This window comes from Capricornis sumatraensis, chromosome 2, assembly GCF_032405125.1.
Source record: "Capricornis sumatraensis isolate serow.1 chromosome 2, serow.2, whole genome shotgun sequence".
In the NCBI taxonomy this organism is placed as follows: domain Eukaryota; kingdom Metazoa; phylum Chordata; class Mammalia; order Artiodactyla; family Bovidae; genus Capricornis; species Capricornis sumatraensis.
The window spans coordinates 123012245-123039887 of record NC_091070.1 but is presented as its reverse complement, the minus strand read 5'-3'; the positions used below and the strand labels follow the sequence as shown (position 1 = coordinate 123039887).

The following is a 27643-nucleotide window of genomic DNA, read 5'->3' as shown; positions in this document are numbered from 1 at the left end:
CTCCAGCCAAGGCATTCTGAAAGTTCTCCAGAACAAAGGATATTCTGGAAGAATTCATAAAGTCACCTGGAGAGAAAAGTAGATAGCTTCATTGCCTTTTTCTGCAAAATTTCCATCTATGAAATAGGATTAGTAAAGACTCAGCTAAGAAACATAATCAAAACAAACTTCCTGGGGAAAACCTCTGGCAAAGGCATTATTGGGATTGTGTCCTGAATTCTCCAACCTTCCACATCTTTATGTCAGAGCTAATAGTCACATGTTAGACTGTTACAAAACAATAAACCTAACTTGACTTTTCACTGTCTTTGTGTTTTCTTTTGCCCTGTCAGCCACACTACCCTGTCAACAGACTTCCCAGTATCTGGTGTTCTTCCTTTGAAATTAAGGGGTTGAAGAACAAGAGCACCGGGGGGAAAAGGGAGGGAGGCAGTGGTAAGATTGTAAATGTGTAACAAGCAGCTCTTTCCAGGGTAAAGAGGCCCTGGTTTGTAGTGTTTGTCAATTTCCTCGGTGTAAATTCTCCCACCATCTCCAATTTCAACTCACCAACATAATGCCACTGAACATAGAGATGAGATGTACAATAGCACAACTATATAAATATTTCTATCATACAATAGATATAAATAATATCAAGAGCATAAATAATAGTAAAATAATTAAGAAGTGATAAGCTTTGAGTATTATCTTTATATCATTTTTAAATTTATGTAATTTAATTGTTAATAGGGAGGCCTGGCGTGCTGTGATTTATGAGGTCGCAAAGAGTCAGACAGGACTGAGCGACTGAACTGAACTGAACTGAACTGAATGACTGTACTTAGAACTGGCTCACAAAATTCTAAGAAATTTAGCAAATGATTCTTACAAGCCAGTACAAGTAGCTCCAGCACACCGCTAGGTGGAATGGAGGAGAATCTGATTCAGAAAGAACACGAACACTCTCTTTATTAGCTGAAGTTTGGTCAGTCTGTCCCCTCCCTTATTCTACACAAATCTCAGGAAAAATCAAAGTATACTACTTTGGCCATTTGAGAAGAGACAAAAGAATAGGATTTGTTCGCTCTTATGTCATTGACAACTGTAGAAAGAAGTAAAGTTATTCATTACAAATAAAAATACATCAAATAAAATTAGCCAAAATATTCTGCCTGAGATTTATCACGTCACTTCTCTGCCTAAAATCCTTCAGTGACTCAGTTGCTTACCTCAAATTCTAAATTCCTTAACATGACTTACAAAGCCTTTGTAAGTGACTACAAGCCACTTAGAAAAGACCTCTGTATTTACTTGCCCAGAATCTATTCTCCCTTCTGCTCTAATAACATCTCTATTGAGATTTATGCTTCCTCAATTGGATATAATCTTGGTGGGATTCTTAGTAACATTGTTTTTTCTTCTGTTTACAGCTCCGAGTTTTATTCAGCAAACAAAGGACAGTACACCCTTGAGGCGGGAGGGCAGGCCGACCCCAAAGGAGAGCCCTCAATCCATCATGGGTCAAGTTTTGTTTGTTTGAACTCAAGTGGGCCAATCATACACTCTCTCCCTGGAATGTGAAACTTGAGTGTGGTAACAGAGACTGAAATGTAGTTGGGATTCATTTGTCTTGACAGATGCCCTTGAAGAGATTCACAATTAGTTCCCGCTTACCTAGATTTCTGGCAAATGCTTAGTTCCTCATTTTACAGATCATGGTTCAACAACCTTTCTTCAGTTTGCTAAGCTACTCCAGAGTTCCTTTTTTTTTTCTAATTTAATGTTGCCAAAATTATTCCTGTTGCTTACAAGCTTCTGGCTGATAGGTACACCACATCCCAGCCTCATCTCCCACATTTCTAGCCTCATTTCCCACATCCATCCACACATGCATATGCCCCAGTCTTACAGAGCCATTGGCTGGTCCCCAATATTGACAAGCCTGACATTTAGTGATGAAGGAATTTTTCATAGTATTTCAGGACTCTGCCCTGTCCAGCCTTTTTTCTGTAATCAGCTCCTTCTCATCCTTCAAGATTCAACTCAGTTGTCTCCTTCTTTATGAAATTTCACAAAATTCCCTCTATAAAGTGAGTTGCTCCCTCTTTTTGATCCCTTAATATTTGTGTACACTTGATCATAGCACTTATCAAAAGTGACTTCAAAAAGAGACTTCATATCATCACTCCAAATTTTTGTTGTGATGAGACAGAACCGAGGAGAATACACTCGCCTGACAATATTATTATATAATCTCTGAATATTCAGTACTTAGCACAGTGACTGGAACATAGTAATGTCTGGGGAATGAATGAATACTACTCCCAGGGCAGAAAAGAGATAATTGGCTAAGTATGCCCCAGCACCAGAGCAGGCTGACACTATAAGGAATGTATCTGAGGAAGAGCTTCCCTGAAGGTCCCAGGAATTCCAGGTTTAAGGTACTGGGCTTGTTTTATCATAATTACAGGAAAAAAGAAATTTTCGGACAAATTTCTGGCTGTCATCAGCCAAAGCAGCCTTGGAAGCCATATGTCCACAATGGCAGTCAGTCTTCAAATGACTATAGACTAGAGGATCACTGCCACCCCCACCAACACCTCTTCCAATTCCCATGAATTGGACTTTTGGATTTCACATGAAACAAAAAATAAACTTGTGTTGTATTAATTCTCTGAGATCTCAAGATTTATCTGTTATCGGGCCTAGCAGTATCTTTATAGAAATTGAGGTTAGATGTAGATAACAAAACCCTAAGATATGTGGCTTTATCTTGACAGTTGAACAGTGAGTGGTGAAGAAATGAAAATCAAAGGTTACAGTGATTGAGGGCTTCCTTGGCAGCCCCGTGGTTAAAAGTCTGAGCTCCCAATGCATGGGGCCTGGGTTTGATCCCTGGTCAGGGAACCAGATCTTACATGCTGCACCTATATACCACAACTAAGACCTGCACATGCAAACCAATAAATAAATAACTTAAAAAAAAAAAAGTTACAAAGAGCCTCAGACTATGCCATGCAAATATTTAGTAAAAAATGTAGTCTGTGATGAGTCATACAGTAGTTATCTATTGCTTTGTAATATATCACTCCAAAACTTCACGGCTTGAAACAGCAATGTGCATGTGTGCCAGCTGCTTCAGTTGTGTCCAGCTCTTTGCACCCCTGTGGACTACAGCCCATCAGGCCCCTCTGTTTATGGGATTTTCCAGGCAAGAGTGCTGGAATGGTTTGTCATGCCCTTCTTCAGGGGGATTTTCCCAATCAAGGATCAAACCCATGTCTCTTACATCCCCTGCACTGGCAGGTGGGTTCTTTACCACTAGTGCCACCTGGGAGCCCCTGAAGCAATAATATGTATTATCTCTTATAGCTTCTGAGGGTCAGGAACTCTGGAGCAGCGTGGGGTCTCTCATAGGGTTGCAGTCAGATATTGACAAAGTCTGCAGTCATCTGAGGCTTGACTGAAGAGGTGAGATCCACCCGTTCACATGGTTATGTGATAAGAAGGTTGGTGCTGACAAGTTAGTATCTCTCTACTTGGGTCTGCTTGAGTGACCTCATGAACCAGTGGCTGGTTTCCCCTAGAACAAGTGAATCAAGAGATCAAGGCAGATGCTTCAATGTCTTTATGACCTAGGTTTGGAAATCACATGCCATCACTTTCATTGCATTTTTAGTCACATTCTCTCAGATTGCTCCATCTACTGTGCAGAGAATACACTAGAGAGGAGCAAGATTTGAGGTAAAGATGCCACTTGATTCAGAACTACCTCTGACTCATCTGAACCAATCAAAGCCCTGGACAAGGCATCCTAAGTGCACACTAGGTCAACACCAGGGTCAACACATCCAAAATGAGGCTGCTGCTGCTGCTAAGTCACTTCAGTCGTGTCAGACTCTGTGCGACCCCAGAGATGGCAGCCCACCAGGCTCCCCTGTCCCTGGGATTCTCCAGACAAGAACACTGGAGTGGGTTGCCATTTCCTTCTCCAATGCATGAAAGTGAAAAGGGAAAGTGAGGTCACTCAGTCATGTCCGACTCCTAGCGACCCCATGGACTGCAGCCTACCAGGCTCCTCCGTCCATGGGATTTTCCAGGCAAGAGTACTGGAGTGGGTTGCCATTGTCTTATCTGAAATGAGGCTAGATAAGAAGAAAGAACTAACGCACATAGCCAAGAAGGTTTGGAAGAGTGGTGACCAACTTATAAAGAAGTTCAGTCACGTGGATGTTTATCTAGTGTGAACATTTTTGGAGACATTCTAAAATCAAAAGCAGGGGATAGCAGTTTCTTGGGTCACCCACATCAGTCCTTGACCTGGACACAGGTGTTAACAGTAGGGAGAATTTTGAATTGTTGCTGTTTTTCAGTCACTCAGTCATGTCTAACTCTTTGTGACCCCATGGACTGCAGCACACCAGGCTTCCCTGTCCTTCATCATCTCCTGGAGCTTGCTCAAACTCATGTCCATTGAGTTGGTGATGCCATCCAATCATCTCATCCTCTGTCATCCCCTTCTCCTCATGCCTTCAATCTTTCCCATCATCAGGGTCTTTTCCAGTGAGTCAGCTCTTTGCATCAGATGGTGAAAGTATTGGAGCTTCCGCATCAGTCCTTTCAGTGAATATTCAGGGTTGATTTCCTTTAGGATTGACTTGTTTGATCTCCTTGCAGTCTAAGGGACTCTCAAGAGTCTTCCCCAACACCACAGTTCGAAACCATCAATTCTTTGGCACTCAGCCTTCTTTATGTCTCACATCCATACCTGACTACTGGAAAAACCATAGCTTTGACTAGATGAACCTCTGTTAGCAAAGTAATGTCTCTTTTTTATATGCTGTCAAGGTTTGTCATAGAATTTTGAATGGTGTCTTTCAAAGCTTTACACAGCCCTGGGGCCAGTGGGATTGTATACCTTTTTCTGCTGCCAGCTTCACTGAGACCCTGATCCCCACCATGCATTCCAGTAAGCCACTAAGGTAAACTGCTTGCCTTGATAGGCTAACACAGCATTCTGCACTATCACACAGCCTTGATAGGTGAGAGTCTAACTCATCATCTGCTTACACAGATGCTGCTTCTTCCCCGATAGATGTAGCCAGGGACACAAAGTTCTCTGGCTTAGACTCTCCCTTAGTATGGATGTCTCCACTGCTCCCTGGCCTTCTGGATTGGGGACAGGACATCTGAGAGGTGTTTGGGCTGCTTAGTATGAGTAGAATTCAAGTCTAAGAAAGAAAGATACATTTCCTTGTGTGTAATAAATCTGAGTCTCAGTTATTCAGACTGTAGTAAACTAAACACTCTGGTCCAAGTTGCAAGTATTGACTTCCAGGTATTGACTGTAGCCTTGAATGCAGCCAGTTTCACATTGGGTGATGGCTGGGGCCAGCTTCAGGATAAGATTATGAGCAATTCATGGACTAGGTAGAGGCCTGGTGGGAAAGGATAAGCCCCACAGCAGTGCATTAAGCCTTCACAAAATGAGTATTGACTGGATAAATTAGTGATTCTGTCTACATTTGAGCAATTCCAACATGGGTGGGGCAACTATTTCCTAAAATAACTCATCTTCAGACTCTTAAAGAATTATTCCTTCTTTTGAATTAAATCTATCTTTATTTAACTCCCAGTCCTTTGTCCTACAAATATCTTTTGAGGCCATATCAATTCTACCCATTCTTTCAAATGAAGACAACTGTCAATGTTCCTGAGCCTTCTTTCTTCATTTCCTTTCATCTGTCCTTATCTGGTGACTCACCTCTGAGCATGCTCCAATACATCTATTTGCCTCTCAAAAGAGTGGTAAAAGAATCAGAAATTTATTTGATTAGCTATATGTGCTAAAACCTGCCTTTATATTCTTCCCTCTTTATGCCATTGTTTGTGGACCCAAGCTAAGTTGTGACATGTAGAACACAATGCCTGATTTGTGGTATAATCCATTATTATTAACTCCTCCATTATACGGACTTCCCTGGTGGCTCAGACGGTAAAGCTTCTGCTTACAATGTAGGAGAGCCGGGTTCGATCCCTGGGTCGGGAAGATCCCCTGGAGAAGGAAATGGCAACCCGCTCCAATGTTCTTGCCTGGAAAATCCCATGGATGGAGGAGCCTGGTAGGCTACAGTCCATGGGGTCGCAGAGTCAGACACGACTGAGCAACTTCCCTTTCACCATTATAAAAGAGAATTAAAATAAGATGTTATCTCAGGCCCCACCTCCGTTAGCCTCAGAGGTGGAAATGCTATCCTGTATTACATCTGCTTTCGAATTTTCAGACCTCGTTGCTGTACTTTGCTCTTTTTAGCCAGGCCCCCCTCTAATTAAGCCCCGCCCCCAGAACGTCCCCTGGCCGCGCCCCCCGCTCTCAGCTCCTCAGCGTCCCTCCCACTCGTAGCCTGAGGCGGGAAGCGCTGGACGTAGTTGCTGATTGGCTGGCTGGGGCGCAGCTTGATGGCGTCGGGCTGGCGAACCGAGGTCCCCGGGCGACTGCCGCCGGTGTGAGAGGGTCTGTGGTCTAGCGTGCTGTGGCTTCGGGGAAAGTGGAGGCACGAGCCCTCCTTACTCTTCGCCATGAGTTTCCTGATCGACTCCAGCATCATGATTACTTCCCAGGTGAGCCACCGCGGCCCGCCTCAGGACTCCTCAACCTCTCTCCCGAGCCGTCTTCTCCAGGCCTCGGTGATGCGGGCTGGCCCGGAGTCTCGCCCTTGTCGCCTGCGGCTAGTGCCTGCCGCACCTGTGCTCAGCTGCGAGAGGGTGTGGGATTTGCTGCTCCCTGCTCCCTCGCTGTCAGGAGGAGTCCCGCGGCCGTCCGTGTCCCACTCATACTCCGTTCCTCCTCCCATCCTACCCCACCTCCCAGTTTCCTTTCCATTTGGGGGAGAGGTCAGGTGGCCTTAGGGCTCAGAGCCGGTGCCGCGGGAAGGGAGCTGTCCCCAAAGCGCCCCGAAGCTCTGGGCTACGCGGCTGATCCATGGATTAGGGAAGAGTGTGGTTCCGGGTGCAGAGTGTGCCACTCGCCAATCCAGCTGGCTCCTGGGGACACGTGAGGGCTTTGTTGGTTAGTTGTCAAATTCTGAATCCGGATGCGGAGGAATTTGTCGCCGTCACTTCAGAGATCTAAGTATCCGTTTTCGTTTGTTAATACCTCCAACGTGTATCCTCTGTTTGCGGCCACGCTTTCGGATCTTTTTCTGACCCTCTTTCCTTCCAGATTAGCCATCTTCATTCATTCGTACAGTCAACAAACACGTTTATGGAGCATTATATAAAGTTCTGAGGCTACACAGCTAAATAAGACACTGACTTGTCCCTGCTCTATAGAAACTTCGTCTAGTGAGCTTTTTGTTTTTACTATGTAAATTTTTTGAGTTACTCTTATTTTCTCCACAGCATTTATCATAGCACTGATATCATTTATGTATTCATTTATTTATGAATTTATTTTTTTTTTTGAGAGCCTACCTTTTTAATAGCTCTATCCTCCCTCCAGGTGCAGGCGCTCAATAAGTATTTATTGGCCAACTGTTAAAATTTATAGAAGCTCAGACTACCTAATTACTGATCTCCCCGCTACTTCATTTCTCCACTAACTTATGGTATTTTTCTTTAATTGCTCTTTTTTTCAAGTGGCACATGACAGAAACAGTTCCTTCTAGGAGTTTAAAGTAAACTAAATCTTAGGGTTGGTTTTTTTTTTTTTTTTTTCTGTGTTTGTATTACTTTATCCTAATGCTTCTGTCTTTGGAGTGGAGCATTGTCCCTGTTTCTTGAAAAAGTTTTATTGAAATACTTTAGAGTATGAAACAAGTAACATCCTGATAACAATTTTTTTATTTTTAAATTTACCAGCTTTTATAAGTTTTCATATTGCTTTTATTGGCTACATAATATTCAAATGTATCAATATACAAAAATCTGAACATGTAATTCTCTTGCTTTTCTAACTTTTCTCAGGCTTCCTGTTTGCCCTTTATGACAACTCAGGGTTATTTTTAGCCCGAGTATCAACTCAGGAAAAATGACAATATTTAAGTAGCATTTTCTTCATTTAGAATAAAAATAAGAATGTCATTGAGGAAATTGGCATTGTATTGTAACCTTTAAGATTTATAGTATGGATATAATTGATAAGTTAAGCCAAGAAAGTGGCTTTCTGATCTTATGTGCCATATAATATTTTAACTTTCACACATGCATTAACATGCAGTATTTAATTCTCAAAGCTGCTCTTTACAAAGGAGGAACTAAGACCCCCAAAAATCCTTTGTGTGGTATGTTCTCTGTTCAAATATTTATGTGGCTACTTCATCATCATTTAGATATCAGTAAAAATGTCACTTCAGGGAGGCTTCACTTGACTCCCTACTCCTAGTCAAGGTTAACATCCATTCCAGCCACCTTCTGTCTCATGTCCTTGTTTTAGTTTCTTCTTCATATCTGTCACTACTGTTTGTTTGTGTTTGTTAGAGTTGAACTTCATGAGTTCCAGGATACTCTTTGTCCTTGTTTCTGCTGTATTTCCCAGCATCTGGATCAGTTTCCGGCACATAGTAGAGGCCTTTTTGTTGTTGTTGAGTTTCTGAATTGTGTCTGACTCTTTGCAACCCCATGGACTGTAGCTCACCAGGCTCCTCTGTCTGTGGGTTTTCCCAGTCAAGAATACTGAAGAGGGTTATCATTTTCTTCTCCAGGGGATCTTCCCAATCCAGGGATGGAACCCGTGTCTCCTGCATTGCAGGTAGATTCTTTACCACTGAGCCACCTGAGAAGCCCTATAGTAGAAGCCTAATAAATATTTAATAAAAAGCACCTTTCTGGAGAGGTGTGATTGCCTTAGAAACATCTCCCCCTCATTTTTCATGTTTTATATGAACTGAAAGATTTATTTGAAAGGAAATCTGAAATCAGAGATCATGTATTGAAGCTGGTTCACCCCAGGCAACATCTTGGTATAGAGATTGTTCATCATTCCACAGGATAAAGTTCACATCCTTAACTGGCTTATGTGGTCTCTTAGGATGATTCCACTCTTAACCTCTTCAGCCTTGGCCTTCACCATTTCTCACTTCAGTTTATACACTAGCCTTACTGAACTTCTTTTAGTTCCTTAACCTGGCCATGCTGTCATGCCTCCAGGTTTCTGCTAGTCTGTTCTCTTTCTGGACCTTTTTCCCATACGCCTTCTTTCTCCCGACTGACCCCTACTTAGACTTTGTTTCTCAACATGGATATCCATAAAACCTCTTCCAGACTGGACTAGATATCCCTTGACATGTTTTCCTAGTACCCTTTGCCCACTTCCCTTATAGTAGCACTATATAGTAGCACTGTCGCATTGTTTCATAATTCCTTGTCTATCTCCTCCATAGGTTACAAACCTTGAGACAGTGTCCATGCTGTCTTGTTCACCCTTCTACCCTTAAGACCTGGTGCATATTATATACCAATAAATATTTGTTAAATAAAAGTGTAAATAAATGATCCAAGAAAGGAATCTTTTTCTAATCTGTTCTTTCAATTATCCTGCTAATGGCCTTTTTTTTTTTAATTCTGTAGCTAATTTTCAATTTAGGAGTTATCTTTTGTGAAAGCAACTGTTATCTAACCTCTGTTTTCAGCCTTCTCTACAGTTATAAGACTTATCAGTTCAAGTACACTCTAAGTCTCAAGGTCAAGACTGCACAATTTCAAAAATATTCTCTTTTTTGAATAAATGCAGTGCACATTCTTGTTTTATTTGCAAAATGTTTAAAATTGCTTTTCCCTTTTGCCTGCTTTTTAGATCCTGTATAATCTTGCCAGAATTTGTATTAATCTTGGACTTCTTGAATTTTCCTGGTATTTTTTAATATTAGTTATATAAAAGTCTTTTTAAACTTTGTCAATATGAAAGGAAGCCATAATGAAATACAAAGGAGCATATCTCTTTTCTCTTTTTCTCCCATTTCCCGCCCCCTCATAAAGACTTATCAATTTCATTTGTTTTCTTTTCTTGTCTAAAGTCCCATTTCAGAGTGATCTTGGTGAAATATTTTATTTTTTATTATCCATCTCACCATATATACTACCCTCTAAATGCCTAACTTCAACTGCAGTCATGAGTTCAGAAATCATTTAAATATGGCCTCTAAACTATGAATTTAAATGTCTCCACTGGTGATGATTTAAAATAGCTAAAGGATCTCATAAGTAGTCTAGGGGTATTTTGTCCTAATCTATTCACCCTCTTCCTTTTCTACTTGGTCTGAAATCATGGATCCACGCTCCTTCATAGTCACTTGGTTCTTTGCCTGCATGTAAAGTCCACAATTGGATCACTGCTGTAGTTTGTGTACTGCTAACTCAGGAACCAATACTTTAGCCACCTGATGCAAAGAACTGACTCACTGGAAAAGACCCTGATGCTGGGAAAGATTGAAGGCAGGAGGAGAAGGGGACGACAGAGGATGAGATGGTTGGATGACATCACCAACTCGATGGGCATGAGTTTGAGTAAGCTCTGGGAGTTGGTGATGGACAGGGAAGCCTGGTGTGCTGCAGTCCATGGGGTTGCAAAGAGTCGGACACGACTGAGTGACTGAACTGAACTGAACTCAGGAGCCTGAAGGCTTTTGTAGAAAATCACATATGTGCAGATTGCTGATGCCTTGAGTTTATGGACACCCTCAGGTCACTGATTCTTTTTTTTTTTTTCCTTGACTTTAATCAGCTCCTTGTTCCCTTCCTTTCATAATTTCTCTGAGTTTTTAATCACTCTTTTCAAAGCCCCTTTTTTCAATTTCACCTCTCCTGCCCTTAGCAGATGACCTTGCCTCCTACTTGATCAACAAAACTGAGGCCAAAAGGTGTGAGCTCCTTCTACATCTTAATCTAAGCAGTTGTCTATGTCCATGACCATTCCCAACTCCTTTCCTCCCATGTCAGAAGATAAGGTGCCCCTTACTCCTGTTTAAAGCCATGTTTTCCACATGTACCTTAGATTGTGGAGCAGCTTATTGTGAAGTGATTATAAGCACAAGCTTTGGAGTCAGCTACACAGACTTCAGCTTGATCTTGATTCTGACACCCACTATAAATGAGTTAACTTCTGTTAAACCTCAGCTATCTCTGTAATGCTGCTGCTGCTGCTAAGTCGCTTCAGTTGTGTCCGACTCTGTGCGACCCCAGAGATGGCAGCCCACGAGGCTCCCCCATCCCTGGGATTCTCCAGGCAAGAACACTGGAGTGGGTTGCCATTTCCTTCTCCAATGCATGAAAGTGAAAAGGGAAAGTGAGGTCACTCAGTCATGTCTGACTCTTAGCAAACCCATGGACTGCAGCCCACCAGGCTCCTCCGTCCATGGGATTTTCCAGGCAAGAGTACTGGAGTGGGGTGCCATTGCCTTCTTCTATCTCTGTAATGAGGACAATCAAACCTACCTTGTCAAGTTTTTAAGATTTAATATAATTGCAAGGCTAAGCACTTAAGAGTTCCTGGAATATACTAAATGGTCAGTAAAAGATAGCTGTTGCTGATGATAATAACAACTCACATCCAGTGTTTCTTCTCATATTAGTTTATCTCTTTACTGCTTTCTTCCCCTTGGCCTATAAATTTTTCTCTTTACCCCACATTCTTCTTTAGGCTAATAGGCTAATGTTTTCTGTCTTTCTCATTCTTGGCTGTCCCTTGAGTAATCTATGTTTATTGTCTCTACTGTGTTACCCCCCATGCACCCCCAACTCGGTGAAGTTTAGTTCCTAGTGCAATCACATTAAATCATGGACGGAGGAGCCTGGCATATTGGCATATTGCTCTCTTCATTCTATATACTATTCCGGAATGATCTCATATTCTCTGACGGTTTCAACTCTCAGGTGTATTTCAGCCCTCCCTTCATAATCTTTTATGTCAACTTGGATGGCCCTCAAGCACTTAGCATATCTAAAAGTGAACCCGTCATCTTCCTGTCTCCCATCCACATTCCCAAAATTTTTTTCCTCCAGTAGTCTTTATATAAAGTGGATGGCTTCCTTCTTCATCCTATATTCCAAACTGGTCATCCTTAATTTCTCCCTGCTGATTTTACCTTCGAAGTACTCAAATCCGTTGCCTCCTCTCCAACCACTGATGTTTTAATTCAGTTCAGTTCAGTTGCTCAGTCGTGTATGACTCTTTGCAACCCCATGAACTGCAGCACACCAGGCCTCCCTGTCCACCACCAACTCCCGGAGTTTACCCAAACTCATGTCCATTGAGTCGGTGATACCATCCAACCATCTCATCCTCTGTCGTCCCCTTCTTCTCCTGCCCTCAATCTTTCCCAGCATCAGGGTCTTTTCAAATGAGTCAACTTTTCACATCAGGTGGCCAAAATATTAGAGTTTCAGCTTCAACATCAGTCTTTCCAATGAACACCCAGGACTGATTTCCTTTAGGATGGACTGGTTGGATCTCCTTGCAGTCCAAGGGACTCTCAAGTCTTCTCCAACACCACAGTTCAAAAGCATCAGTTCTGCACTCAGCTTTCTTTATAGTCCAACTCTCACATCCATACATGACCACTGAAAAAGCCATTTTTTACTGTTTTAATTCAGGCCTTTGTTATCTCTCATCTGTACTGCTGCAGCAACCTCCTGTTCTGTTTCTTTCTCTACAGTGTTGTTGCCTTCAGAGAGCCCCCATAGTTTCTCTGTAAAGTAAACCTAGCCATGTCTTTTCCATCCTTCAATAACTCATCACCTACAGACTATGATTCAAGCTCTTTACAGTGACCTTGGGGCTTTCTGTCATTGGTCCTCTATTCCTCCTTTCTTTGCCTCATTTTTTAACCACATTTTTCTTTGAATTTTGTCTCCCAGCAGCACCAAACCATGTGTAGTTACCAGTATATACCATGCTATTTCTCACTTCTGTGCCTTTACGCGTGCTCTTTGCTGTCTGAAAAAGACCTGTCCACCCCCACTACCTGTCTCTTACCTGCCTAATTCTTTTGCAACACTTTATGAGAGTGTTTGGTTCTTTTGTTTGTTTTAAAATATTTTAGGGACCGTGGGAACCTTTGAGTGTATGTGAATACCTTGAAGCCTCTCTCTAGAAAAATGCATATAATCCTCAAATTGGCACATGATACCAGGTTTAAACTCTAAATTAAAACCTCCTTCAGCCAAGGTATTATCTTCCCCCAGAAAAATCTGTCCTAACCCCATACCAGATTTGTTTAGTCTTCCTCTTGCATATTCTTTAACAATATCATGTGCATGTCTCTATCATTGCATGTCCCATCAGTTCAGTTCAGTTCAGTTCAGTTCAGTTGCTCAGTCGTGTCCGACTCTTTGCGACCCCATGAATCGCAGCACACCAGGCCTCCCTGTCCATCACCAACTCCCGGAGTTCACTCAGACTCACGTCCATTGAGTCAGTGATGCCATCCAGCCATCTCATCCTCTGTCATCCCCTTCTCCTCCTGCCCCCAATCCCTCCCAGCATCAAAGTCTTTTCCAATGAGTTAACTCTTCGCATGAGGTGGCCAAAGTATTGGAGTTTCAGCTTTAGCATCATTCCTTCCAAAGAAATCCTAGGGCTGATCTCTTTCAGAATGGATTGGTTGGATCTCCTTGCAGTCCAAGGGCCTCTCAAGAGTCTTCTCCAACACCATAGTTCAAAAGCATCAATTCTTTGGCGCTCAGCCTTCTTCACAGTCCAACTCTCACATCCATGCATGACTACTGGAAAAACCATAGCCTTGACTAGACGGACCTTAGTCGGCAAAGTAATGTCTCTGCTTTTGAATATGCTATTTAGGTTGGTCATAACTTTTCTTCCAAGGAGTAAGCATCTTTTAATTACACTATAATTATTTAGTGTCTTTACCACTATACTGTACCTCCTTGAGAGTAGTAACAATCTTACTCATCTTTGTGTCCTCATCACTTAGCACAGTACATAGAAGTTGTTACCAAAGAATTGAGGTTGAATGTTCCTGAAGAACAAGCCATCTTTCACTGTGCACCATTTATCCATTCAGCAAACATTTATGGGGAGCCTGCTATGTCCTGGGCATTGTGCTGGGTGCTGAAATACAACGATTGGCAAGACAAACATGACTCTTGCCCTCACAGAACTTACAGTCTTTTTAAAAAGAATGTGTTTAAATTAGACATTAAAAAATTGTGTGGCAAGTGCTTTGGTAAGGGAAATACAAGGTAGGATAATAGGATTATATAAAAAGAGCAAGTTTTCTGTATTTGGGAGGCCAGAGAAGGTCTTCTAGAGGTAATAATAGTTAAGATTTGTAGGATAAGTAAGGAGGGGACTGGAGAGAAGTTCCTGTCAAAGGATAACATCTGGAAAGGTCTTGGTATGAAAGAATGTTATATCTAAAGAAGCACAGGCAGTTCCATGTGGCTGAAAATATGAATTTGGTGAATAGGAGGGACACAGTACGAGGAGGAAGAATCTGCTAAACCATACTCGAGAGTTCACACTTGCTCCTGAAGTGAGTTGGAAGGCATAAAAGAATTTTATTCTGAAATAATGCCACTCGCAGCAACATGGATGGACCTAGAGATTATCATACTAAGTAAATCAGAGAGAAAGACAAATATGATATCACTTATATTTGGAATCTGAAGTATGACACGAACTTACTTATGAAATAGAAACAGACTCACAGACATAGAAAACACACTTATGGCTACCAAAGGGGAAAAGGGGTGAGGGAGGGATAAATTCAGTTTTCAGTTAGCAGGTGCAAACTATTATACATAAAATAAGCAACAAGTTCCTACTGCATAGCACAGTATTGGAAACCATATCCAATATCCTGTAACAAACCGTAATGGAAAGGAATATGGAAAACAATATGTGTGTGCGTGTGTATATATATATGTATATGTATAACTGAATACACCAGAAACTAACACAACCTTTTTTTTTTATTAATTTTTTAATTTTTTTTTAAATTTTAAAATCTTTAATTCTTACATGTGTTCCCAAACATGAACCCCCCTCCCCTCCCTCCCCATAACATCTCAGTGGGTCATCCCCATGCACCAACCCAAGTAAGCTGTATCCTGCGTCAAACATGGACTGGCGATTCAATTCTTACATGATAGTATACATGATAGAATGCCATTCTCCCAAATCATCCCACCCTCTCCCTCTCCCTCTGAGTCCAAAAGTCCGTTATACACAGCTGTGTCTTTTTTCCTGTCTTGCATACGGGGTCGTCATTGCCATCTTTCTAAATTCCATATATATGTGTTAGTATACTGTATTGGTGTTTTTCTTTCTGGCTTACTTCACTCTGTATAATCGGCTCCAGTTTCATCCATCTCATCAGAACTGATTCAAATGAATTCTTTTTAACGGCTGAGTAATACTCCATTGTGTATATGTACCACAGCTTTCTTATCCATTCATCTGCTGATGGACATCTAGGTTGTTTCCATGTCCTGGCTATTATAAACAGTGCTGCGATGAACATTGGGGTACATGTGTCTCTTTCAATTCTGGTTTCCTCGGTGTGTATGCCCAGCAGTGGGATTGCTGGGTCATAAGGTAGTTCTGTTTGCAATTTTTTAAGGAATCTCCACACTGCTAACACAACCTTTTAAAGCAACTATAATTTTTAAAAAGAATTTTATTCTTTGATAACATTCCTAGCCAATACAAGAAGAAGAGTTGTGTCAGAGTATGTTTATGTGGAGAAGGTATTTACCAGTGAAAAACAAATGAGCTTTAGAACAATCAACAGAGCTGTCATGTGGCTACTATCTTAATTTGTGCCCAACTTAAAACATGTTCTAAAACAAGGATAATTTCAAAAATTGAAGAGCATTTCAACATCTGGTCCACTGTTGAGGACTTTAATAAGTAGGTGTTATATGAGTGGATGTCACCTTTAATCTCTAAAATAAGCTATTTAGTTAGGCAACCTTTTATCATAAAATAGTCTGTAAAAGGCATTTCTTAAAAAATTATGTATTGACATGCTGATCTTCTATCTTCTTTCTCCCCCAGATACTTTTCTTTGGATTTGGGTGGCTTTTTTTCATGCGACAGCTGTTTAAGGACTACGAGGTGAGAAGAGATCATTTTGATTATGCTAATATTATGTCAACTTATTGTTTTAAATGGGAAAAGAAAAATACCTCCATTAAAGAAAGAATCATGTTTGAGAAAAACAATTATCATATTATATCACTTATATGTGAAATCAAAAAAATGATATAGGTGAACTTATTTACAACATAGAAGTCGACTCACAGACATAGAAAACAAACTCATGGTTACCATGGGGAAAGTGGAGGAAGGGGGAAAAGGGATAAATTGGGACTTTGGGTTTACAGATAAACACTACTACATATAAAATAGATAAGTAACAAGGGTCTACTGTAGAGCACAAGGAATTGTATTCAGTATCTTATAATAACCTGTAATGGAAAAAATCTGAAATATGTGTGTGTGTGTGTATGAATCACTTTGCTGTACATCTGAAACATTTTAAATCAGCTATCACTTTCACTTTTCACTTTCATGCATTAGAGAAGGAAATGGAAACCCACTCCAGTGTTCTTGCCTGGAGAATCCCAGGGATGGCGGAGCCTGGTGGGCTGCCGTCTGTGGGGTCGCACAGAGTCAGACACGACTGAAGTGACTTAGCAGCAGCAGCAGCAGCATACTTCAATTAAAAAACCATTTATGCTTGAACTTTCATGACCTGTGATGGTCAAAAAAAAATTTTTAAAGATAATCATGTTCACTCCCAAGATGGGAAGCTTTTGCTACTATAATATAAGAATATAATTAAGCTTAGTTGATTTTTTTTTTTTAATGCTAGTCATATATAGCCCAGAAGCCAGGATCAAGAAATATCATGGTATAGTGATATTAGTATACACACCAATAGCAAATAGTTCTTTGGGAGAGAATTTAACTTGTAATGTCTCATAAATGTACTCATTCATTTGGGTATCTGGCATTCAGTGTTAATTATCAGTCTGACATCCTAAGTTAATTCTAAGGCTGGTCTGATTCATATCTTAGGGTTTGAATCAGAAAGACAACAGCCTTAACTGGACATTTCCTGATTAATCTTCCTCATTTAGTAATAAGCTCAATGGTCATGGACTATCTGGGGTCATTTCTAGTATGTTCTCCATTAAACTTCCCCAGGGAGTTTGAGTTGTTGTCTGAAAGAGCCCAGAATTCTAGAGATTCTCTTCTGCTCACTACTGTAAGGCCTCCTAGGAGAGGTTCTAAAACTGTTTCAAGGTCTGTGCAGAATGTTGAAGAAACCCTTTTAGAACTAACCTGTATATCTAAATCTGTCATTTTTTGTCACTGTACATCAGGAATTCTAAGTGCTACTTCTGACCTTGTCACTTCATCTTGTGCTTTAAATTTTTCATCCACAAGAGGATGATGGTAATAGTGACCTATGAATTAGAAGTACAACCTATTTTCATCTATTCTTTTAGCTCTAGACAGGTTACTGTCATGGTCCTGTTTCTAATAACTTGAGAATTTCTTCAAAATAAGTTTTCTGACTTGTAATCATCAACTCAATATTTCACACAAGGAAATGACTTTTAGTCTCTATTTGACTTTTAACAGGTGCGTCAGTATGTGGTACAGGTGATCTTCTCTGTAACTTTCGCATTTTCTTGCACCATGTTTGAGCTCATCATCTTTGAAATCTTAGGAGTATTGAATAGCAGGTGAGTAAGAGTACTAATTATGTCTCCTCTTAAAGAGACCTATGTTACTTTCTTTATGGTGGAAGATTTACTGGGATCCCGTAGCTGAAAAAAAATCCACGTGTAGTTAGCTTAGTCTCAGTAACTATAATAATCATAGCCAATATGGGTTCCAGGAACCTAGTAACTGGCTTGACAAAGATTGTAAAATAGCAGGAAAACAAGTCTGAACATTAGTTCTGAAGTACTAATTGAGACTGGGCTGTGAGAACCTAGGTCCCAGGCTTTACTACAAGAAGTTTTATTTTTCTCAAGCTGCTCTCTGATTGAATCCAAGGAAGAGCTCTTCACATTATCCTGCTGATGGAGAAATCTCTACCTGAAAAGATCCAAATTCCTCCGAGCTAGTTAAGGGCTTCTATGAAGACTAAACTCCAGTTCTTAACAATCTAGTTAATTTTGTTTATTTCATAGGCATGTTCAAGTCTGATTGAACTTAAGAGTGTTCTTTAAAGCAATTTAAAAAAGTAACTCCTGTCCTCCAAAAAATAGACCTGTTATGAACAGTCTATCCAAAATATTTCTTGCTTGTTAAACTGCAAGCTTCCTTTTTTTTAGGGGCCAGTATTTGTGTTTAGAGTACATCAGCTATTCTGTGTAGAGTTTTGTTGTACTTTTTAAAAATCACTACATGGAAAATTCTTAAGAATAAAGTGGCATTGGCTCTGTAGTCAGAAATCAATGCTGAGCTAAGCTAAGCTGTGTAACTCATTATATATAGATCCCTGAGTCTTGAGACTTATAAACAGATTATATTCTCAAATTCCTATTTTGAGAATCAGAGTTGATGATTATAGTCTCTTGATGGATAAATTAAGAACTTGTGAAACAGGAATATGTTCTGACTTTGTGGTTTTTAAATTTGTTCTTTAATAATCCAAACCTTTCTTGGGTGAGCTAAATATAGATCCTATGACTATTGAGACTAGGCAAGTGTTATTTTACATGCTAATTATTAAATTTTATGTAAGGGTCCAGAAATAAACCAAAGCATATACAGTCAACTGTTTGACAAGGGAGCCAAGAAGACTCAATGGAGAAAAGACTTCACTATCTTTTCAGTATTGAAGAAAACATCTTCAATAAAAGATGGAGGGAAAATTAGATATTCACATGTAATAGAGTGAAACTTGACCCCCATCTTATACTACTCACAAAAATTAACTGGAAATGGATTCAGTTCAGTCGCTCAGTTGTCTGACTCTGCAACCCCATGGACTGCAGCATGGACTGGTTTGATCTTCTTGCAGTCCAGGGGACTCTCAAGAATCTTCTCCAACACCACAGTTCAAAAGCATCAATTCTTCCACACTCAGCTTTCTTTATAGTCCAACTCTCACATCCATACCTGACTACTGGAAAAACCATAGCATTGACTAGATGGACCTTTCTTGGCAAAGTAATGTCTCTGCTTTTTAATATGCCATCTAGGTTGGTCCTTATTCCAAGGAGTAAGCGTCTTTTAATTTCATGGCTGCAGTCACCCTCTGCAGTGATTTTGGAGCCCCTAAAAATAAAGTCTCTCGCTGTTTCCACTGTTTCCCCATCTATTTGCCATGGAGTGATGGGACCAGATGCCATGATCATAGTTTTCTGAATGTTGAGCTTTAAGTCAACTTTTCATTCTCCTCTTTGACTGTCATCAAGAGGCTCTTTAGTTCTCCTTCACTTTCTACCATAAGGGTGGTGTTATCTGCATATCTTAGGTTATTGCTTTTTCTCTTGGAAGTCTTGATTCCAGCTTGTGCTTCATCCAGCCCACTGTTTCTCATGACGTACTCTGCTTATAAGTTAAATAAGCAGGGTGACAATATACAGCCTTGATGTACTCCTTTCCCTGTTTAGAATCAGTCTGTTGTTCCATGTTTAGTTCTAACTGTTGCTTCCTGACCTGCATACAGATTTCTCAAGAGGCAGGTCAGGTGGTCTGGTATTCCCATCTCTTTAAGAATTTTCCATGGTTCGTGATGATCCACACAGTCAAAGATTTTGGCATAGTCAATAAAGCAGAAATAGATGTTTTTCTGGAACTCTCTTGCTCTTTTGATAATCCAACGGATTTTGGCAATTTGAACTCTGGTTCCTGTGCCTTTTCTAAATCTAGCTTGACCATCTGGAAGTTCACAGTTCACGTACTGTTGAAGCCTGGCTTAGAGAATTTTGAACATTACTTTACTAGTGTGTGAGATGAGTGCAATTGTGCGGTAGCTGGAGCATTCTTAGGCATTGTCTCTCTTTGGGATTAGAGTGAAAATTTCTCCAGTCCTGTGGCCACTGCTGAGTTTTCCAAATTTGCTGGCATATTGAGTGCAGCACTTTCACAGCCTCACCTATTAGGATTCGAAATAGCTCAACTAGAATTCCATCACCTCCACTAGCTTTGTTTGTAGTGGTGCTTCCTAAGGCCCACTTGACTTCGCATTCCAGGATGTCTGGCTCTAGGTGACTGATCATACCATCATGATTACCTGGGTCATAAAGATCTTTTTTGTATAGTTATTCTGTGTATTCTTGCCACCTCTTCTTAATATCTTCTGCTTCTGTTAGGTCCATACCATTTCTGTCCTTTATTGAGCCTATCTTTGCACGAAATGTTCCCCTGGTATTGCTAATTTTCCTGAAGAGATCTTGAAATGGATTAAAGACTTAAATGTAAAACTTGAAACCATGAAGCTCTTAGAAGAAAATATAGCAGAAAAACTCCTTGAAAATATTTTTTTTGGAAATCACACCTAAGGCACAAACAGCAACATAAAAAACAAACAGGTGGAACTATATCAAACTAAAAAGCTTCTGCACAGCAAAATGAACCATCAACAAAATGAAAAGATCACCTATAGAAGGGAAAAAACATTTGCAAATCGTGTATTTGATATGGAGTTAATATCCAAAGCATATAAAGAACTTGTAACTCAATAGCGAAAAAACAAATAATCCAATTTTAAAATGGGCAAAGGACCTGAATAGACATTTTCCAAAGATTTATCAGGCCAACAGGTATGTGAAAAAATGCTCAACATTACTAGTCATTAGAGAGATGACACCTCATATCTGTTAGAGTGGCTATTATCAGAAAGACAAAAGATAACAAATAGTGGTCTTGTAGAGAAAAGGGAACCTTTGTGCACTGTTGCTGGGATTGTAAATTGATACAGCTGCTATGGAAAACAGTGTGGAGGCTCCTCAAAAAACTAAAAATAGAACTCCCATATGATCCAGCAATTCCACCTCTGAAAGTAAGTCCAAAGAAAATGAAAACACTAACTCGAAACACCTCATGTTCATTGCAGCATTATTTACAGTAGTCAAGACATGAAACAACCTCAGTGTCCACGGAGAGATGAATGGATAAAGTATGAAGTGTATATACAGTGATGAATGATGAAATCCGTCCATTTGTGACAACATGGATGGACCTTGAAGGCATTATGCTAAGTGAAACAAATCAGACAGAGAAAGACAAATACTGTATGGTTTCACTTATATGTGGAACCTAAAAGCAAAAACAAAATTAAGAACACCAAACTCTTAGAAAAAGAGATCAGATTAGTGGTTGCTAGAGGGAGTTTGGTCCAGTACTCTTGCCTGGAAAATCCCATGGATGGAGGAGCCTGGTGGGCTGCAGTCCATGGGGTCACTAAGAGTCGGACACGACTGAGCAACTTCACTTTCACTTTTCACTTTCATGCATTGGAGAAGGAAATGGCAACCCACTCCAGTGTTCTTGCCTGGAGAATCCCAGGGACAGGGGAGCCTGGTGGGCTGCTGTCTATGGGGTCGCACAGAGTCGGACACGACTGAAGTGCAGCAGCAGAGTTTGGAGGAGGGGAAATTGAAGGAAAGTGGCTAATTTGCTGTGTGATATGTGGGAAAGTTAAGAGTAAATCCTAAGAGTTCTCATCATGAGAGTTTGAGAGGTTTTTTTTTTCTTTTTTTACTGTATCTAAATGAGAGAATGATGTTGACTAAACCTTTTTAATCATTTCACAATATATGTAAATCAAACCATCATTGTGGACGCCTAAAGCTTATTTAGTGGTCTGTGTCAGTTATTTCTCAATAAAACTAGAAAAAAATTTTTTTATTATCACAACCTGAAAGTTTTACTGCTGACCAGAGGTCAGCAACCATTCCTGTAAAGAGCCAGAGAGTAAATATTTTAGGCTCTGTGGACCACACTATTTGTATTGTAACTTCTCAACCTTGCTATTGAAGAGCCAAAGCAGCCAGAGGCAATATGTAATCAAATGGGTGTGACCGTGTTCCAGGAAAACTTCATTTATAAAAACAGGTGACTGACTGGCCATGAGTAATGTCTAGGTAGTTTAGAAAGGACTTTGACTCAGTCTAAAACCAAAATTACTGTTTTTGGTAGCTGATGTCCCCCAACTTTTGACTCATTTATTGTTAATAATCCCATATAGTAAGATATGTCACTCAGTTACTTGGATTTATATTCCTCAAATAGCTTATCTTAAAGATTATGAAAGTAGCATTGCTAAATCTGGTTCTTCTGTAGGTCCTTTTTGGGGACTGGGTAGGCTTCAGTTATACCTGTTTTTTTATACTAACAGTTGGTCCTACAATGTAACAGAATTATGGATTGTGATCATATATTATTAACTGTGCATTGACTATTCAGAATAGTTTTCAAAGGAAAATCTTTGACCTGAACAAGAGTATTCTTTTGGCTCATCTCTAAGCAGACGTGCTGTAGCCTCCTATTCAAATATGTAATCTTGTTGGTATCCTTAATTTTCTCAAGAGACTGTCACTTTACCCTCAGCTCAAATTGCAGTTAAAATATATGGTTTGCTTTTAATGGGCGATATGGATTACACTTGTTATTTCAAACCCACTGCCTCCCAGTATCTTTTAGAAACTTAGTTGAAATACTGAGTACAGTTGCCTGGAGGATGTGCATGTTGTTTCTCTAAATGCTCAAAAGTGGGTAATCCAGATGAGCAAAAGCTGTCAGTTTATTTATACTAAATGGTATTGGCTCTCTGTAGGATAGCCTTTACTAAATAGCTCTGTGTTTTATGATTCCTGCCATATCCACTAAGGAGTAAAAAGTAAGAAATAGCCCACTGAAACTCACTGATGTTTCTCTTGAAAGGATGGTGTGAAGAACATTGTTAATTGCCCTCATATTTTCTTCTTTAAGAAATCTTTGGAGAAATTTCAATATGATCATGGTAATAATTCAGTTATAATTAGTAATACTTATGCTTCCTTTATAATTTGTTTTTCTTACATACTCTATGATGTATCAAACTGATCGAATTTTCTCTTTTACATTGGCCATTAGAAAATGTAAGCTAAATTTATGACCCACCTGTAGCAAGTTTCTAGAACTCTAAGGTGTGAATTTTCATAATAACCATCAGGCCTAGCCTGATATTCTACCTATATTTTGCCATTGTTTTTCCTTCCTTTCATATTACCTTATAGTTTTTTTCATCATCTTGTATTTAATATATACTCATAAGCCATTTAACTACTTAACCTTCTTTGAAACCAGGCCTAGTTTTAAGTAAATTTAAAATCAATAAATACAAAGGACACCATCAAGAAAGTTTACAGATATCCCAGACATGGGAGAAAATTTTTGTAAACCATAAATCTGATATAAGACTTCTATCTTGAATATGTAAAGAACTCTAACAACTCAATGATTAAAAAAAGAAAACAAATAACACAGTCAAAAATTAGACAAAGGAAAAAAAAATGGACAAAGGATCTGAGTAGGCATTTCTCCAAATAAGATATGCAAATGGTGGAAAAGCTAAAAAGTGGAACAACCAAATGTCCACCAGCTAATGAATGGATAAACGAAATGTGGCATATCCATACAATGGTATGAATATTCAGTTCAGTTCAGTCACTCAGTCATCACCAACTCTTTGCGACCCCATGAATCGCAGCACACCAGGCCTCCCTGTCCATCACCAACTCCCAGAGTTCACTCAAACTCAAGTCCATCGAGTCAGTGATCCATCCAGCCATCTCATCCTCGTTCATCCCCTTTTCCTCCTGCCCCCAATCCCTTCCAGCATCAGAGTCTTTTCCAATGAGTCAACTTTTCGTATGAGGTGGCCAGAAGTTTCAGCTTCAGCATCACTCCTTCCAAAGAACACCCAGGGCTGATCTCCTTTAGAATGGACTGGTTGGATCTCCTTGCAGTCCAAGGGACTCTCAAGAGTCTTCTCCAACACCACGGTTCAAAAGCATCAATTCTTCGGCACTCAGCCTTCTTCACAGTCCAATTCTCACATCCATACATGACCACAGGAAAAACCATAGCTTGACTAGACGGACCTTAGTCGGCAAAGTAATGTCTCTGCTTTTCAACATGCCACCTAGGTTGGTCATAACTTTTCTTCCAAGGAGTAAGCATCTTTTAATTTCATGGCTGCAGTCACCGTCTGCCGTGATTTTGGAGCCCCAAAAAATAAAGTCTGACACTGTTTCCGCTGTTTCCCCATCTATTTCCCATGAGGTGATGGGACCAGATGCGGTATGAATATTATTCAGCCATAAAAAGGAGTGAAACACTGATAGATGCTGCACATGGATGAACCTTGAAAACTTAATGCTAAGTTAAAGAAGTCAGTCACAAAAGATCATATATTACATGATTCCATGTACATGAAATGTCCAGAATGTGCAAGTCCATAGAGACAGAGTATATTGGCACTTTCCTAGGACTGGTGGTTGTGGTGGTTTAGTTGCTAAGTTGTGTGCGATTCTTGCAACCCCCTGGCAGGAGTCCATCTAGCCTCCTCTGTCCATGGGATTCTCCAGGCAAGAATACTGGAGTGGGTTGCCATTTCCTTCTCCAGGGAATCTTCCTGACCCAGGAATCAAACCCAGGTTTCCTGCATTGCAGGTAGATTCTTTACTGACTGAGCTATAGAGAAAGCTCCTCTTCCTAAGACTGGGGAGGTTGAACGGAAAGGGGAGTGATTGCTAATGGGTACTGGGTTTCATTGTGGACTGATGAAAATGTTCTAAAATTGATTGTAGTAATGGTTGCACAATGTGAATATGCTGAAAACCCTTATATTGTACACTTTAAATATGTGAATTATGTCTCAGGAAATTGTTATAAAAAGTCCTAAAAATCAATAAATCAAATAATTTATAAGCAGTAGTGAAAGTAATCATGCAGATCAGATGTTTAGTTATACTGAGGTTACAGAAGAAGTATTTATGTGTCTTTATAATGCATATTATTAACATTTATTTTCTTTTAACTCTTATATTGAAATATGACTCCCAGTGTTAAGTGAAACAATAGTCATCTACCAGTAATAATATATATTGATATATGTTATTATATATTGCCTATTAATATAACCAGAGCATTAACAGTCTCAATTAAAAAAATAAAATTCTTAGGAGGTTTCTATGGCCATATATACCTTTCAGAACTTTATAATAAATTTTTTAATCTCTATAAATGAGTAGATAGTAACAGCCTAGTTGACTAATGAGAGGAAATATATTCAGTATTGAGTTCAAAGAGCAAGAGAGCCTTTGGAAGACTAAACGGAGTGAAAATAGCTGCCCTTTTCCCCTCCTCGTGATAATTCTTTGACATTTGTTTCAGCTCCCGTTATTTTCACTGGAAAATGAACCTGTGTGTAATTTTGTTGATCCTGGTTTTCATGGTGCCTTTTTACATTGGCTATTTTATTGTGAGCAACATCCAACTACGTGAGTATTTTACCCTCATATCAGCACATGATTAAGATGAGTGTTCTTAGGGATTGAGGCTGCAGAGAGCTTCATTTCTTTATTACTTTCAGTAGCTACTGTTGTTTGGGGGCACCTCATATACAGCATCTTTAAAAGGTTAGCACAAAATAAATATTAAATGAATGATTAGGTTATTTGTCCTGCCACAACTTTATTTCTCTTTCTACTAGAATATCTTTCCTTTCATTTTTCCAATTCAGGGTACTATTTGTACTTGTTGATTTGTACTGGGGATTGTTATTAGTACTTTATCAGAAAATGACTTTTTCCCCCTCTTCAACTGTCATTTTAAAAGACTTCTTCATTCTTAAAAAAAAGACTCCCCTAATTCAACTAGATTTCTCTTATAATGGTAAGAAGTTTAGAAAACAACTTCTAAAACTTATGTTGTTCCACCATTCATTTACCAAGTGAGCAAGGCAGCCAAATATTAATTAGGATGATCTCATAAACTTATGTAAAGAAAACTGTTTTATATATACTTATTTCACCTTGTCTCCTCTTTCTTAGTACATAAACAGCGACTGCTTTTTTCCTGTCTCTTATGGTTGACCTTTATGTATTTCTTCTGGAAACTAGGAGATCCATTTCCCATTCTCAGCCCCAAACATGGTGAGTGTATGTGGTGGAGAGAGGAAAAGGGTTGTTTATCATTTTCTACTTTGAAAAAAATCAATTTTTATAAACTACTTATTATGGGAAACACAGCAAGTTATTCCTCTAAAAAAATGTCTGGTTTTGAACTAAATTTTTCTTTCATCCTAGGGGGTATCAGATGTTGGTTTGGGAATAGATTTCTGTCATTTTAGAGCAGGAGTTTTGACTTTAGGTTAGTGAATGAACTTTAAGGGAATAATGGATTGAGAAAGGTATCCTTAACTTTAGCCCCCTGGTATTTTATGCAGAATAATCGGAATGTATATGTATATTTGGAAGTGAAGTATCCATAAGCTCTTATGAGATTCCCAAAGTGGTCTGTGACCCAGAAGGTAAATGGTCAGTGCTTAAGTGATAATGAAGATCATCTCTAGGGAGTGTATGTATTCTGGGAAACAGCAATGACATAAAACTCTATTAGTAGATGAAAAGCTTTTTAGGAGTTAGTGTCTCTCCACACAAAAAGTTCATTTTAAATACAACAACCGGTCGTGGACAGAGGCCTGCTTTCTATGCTCATCAATGGGCAAAATCCCTCAACAAGCAAGTTCTTCTAGAACTACTCCAGAAATAAATACTCCTCCAGAATATATATATATATATATGTTAGATTAGAGCACCTGCCTGTAGTGGATCTACTGGGACTTTCATATACTGAAGCTTTTTTTTTTTAATACACATCTTTTCATTTTACTGTCCTGCTGTACCTATCAGAGAAGGCAATGGCAACCCACTCCAGTACTCTTGCCTGGAAAATCCCATGGACAGAGGAGCCTGGTGGGCTGTAGTCCATGGGGTCGTTAAGAGTTGGACACTACTGAGTGACTTCACTTTCACTTTTCACTTTCATGTATTGGAGAAGGAAATGGCAACCCACTCCAGTGTTCTTGCCTGGAGAATCCCAGGGACAGGGGAGCCTGGTGGGCTCCTGTCTGTGGGGTCGCACAGAGTCAGACACGACTGAAGCAACTTAGCAGCAGCACCAGCTGTACCTATCAGGGTTCTTATAGCAAAAACAGTTTCTACGCTAACTGTTTAAAGCAGGAAGTGGTTTATTACAATGTATTGGGAGTTTTCAGAAATTCTGGTAAAGCAGGGTATCAAACTTGAGTGCTGCATAGTAAAGAGAAACACCCAACCACACAGTACTAAATTAGGAGGAAAAAGAAAACCATAGAAGTTGTCACCTGCCACTTAGGACCTATGATCGGGGACCAGACATTAGAAATGGCTCCAGCTGCTCCAGTTCCCAAGTGCTGTCTTCACTCCCACTTTATTCATGTCTGTGTTTGAGGTTTTACATGGGCAAGTGACTATGAGGCAACCCAGGTGACATTCAGAATCTTAGCTTCAAGGAAATCTGGGAAAGAGCTTTTGGCTTTCCAGATTCTATAGGAAAAGAAGTCATGCTAGAAAGGCACGGAAATGAGTGGTGCCTAAGCCAGTATCTTGAATCTGCCATACCTTCCAGGTGCCCCTTCATGTC

At 39.8% G+C, this 27643-nt stretch overlaps 1 protein-coding gene across 1 annotated transcript in view; it reads left to right on the top strand.

The window, feature by feature from the left end:
• The first annotated feature begins 6465 nt into the window (after positions 1-6465).
• The window catches only part of GPR89A (G protein-coupled receptor 89A), a 46933-nt gene continuing 25755 nt past the window's right edge, over positions 6466-27643 (top strand). The window contains exons 1-5 of the mRNA XM_068964257.1: positions 6466-6603; positions 15998-16057; positions 17594-17697; positions 25352-25458; positions 26011-26112. Of these exons, the coding sequence (XP_068820358.1) occupies positions 6562-6603; positions 15998-16057; positions 17594-17697; positions 25352-25458; positions 26011-26112 (415 nt within the window). The 5' untranslated portion in view covers positions 6466-6561. The remainder of the gene's footprint in view (positions 6604-15997; positions 16058-17593; positions 17698-25351; positions 25459-26010; positions 26113-27643) is intronic.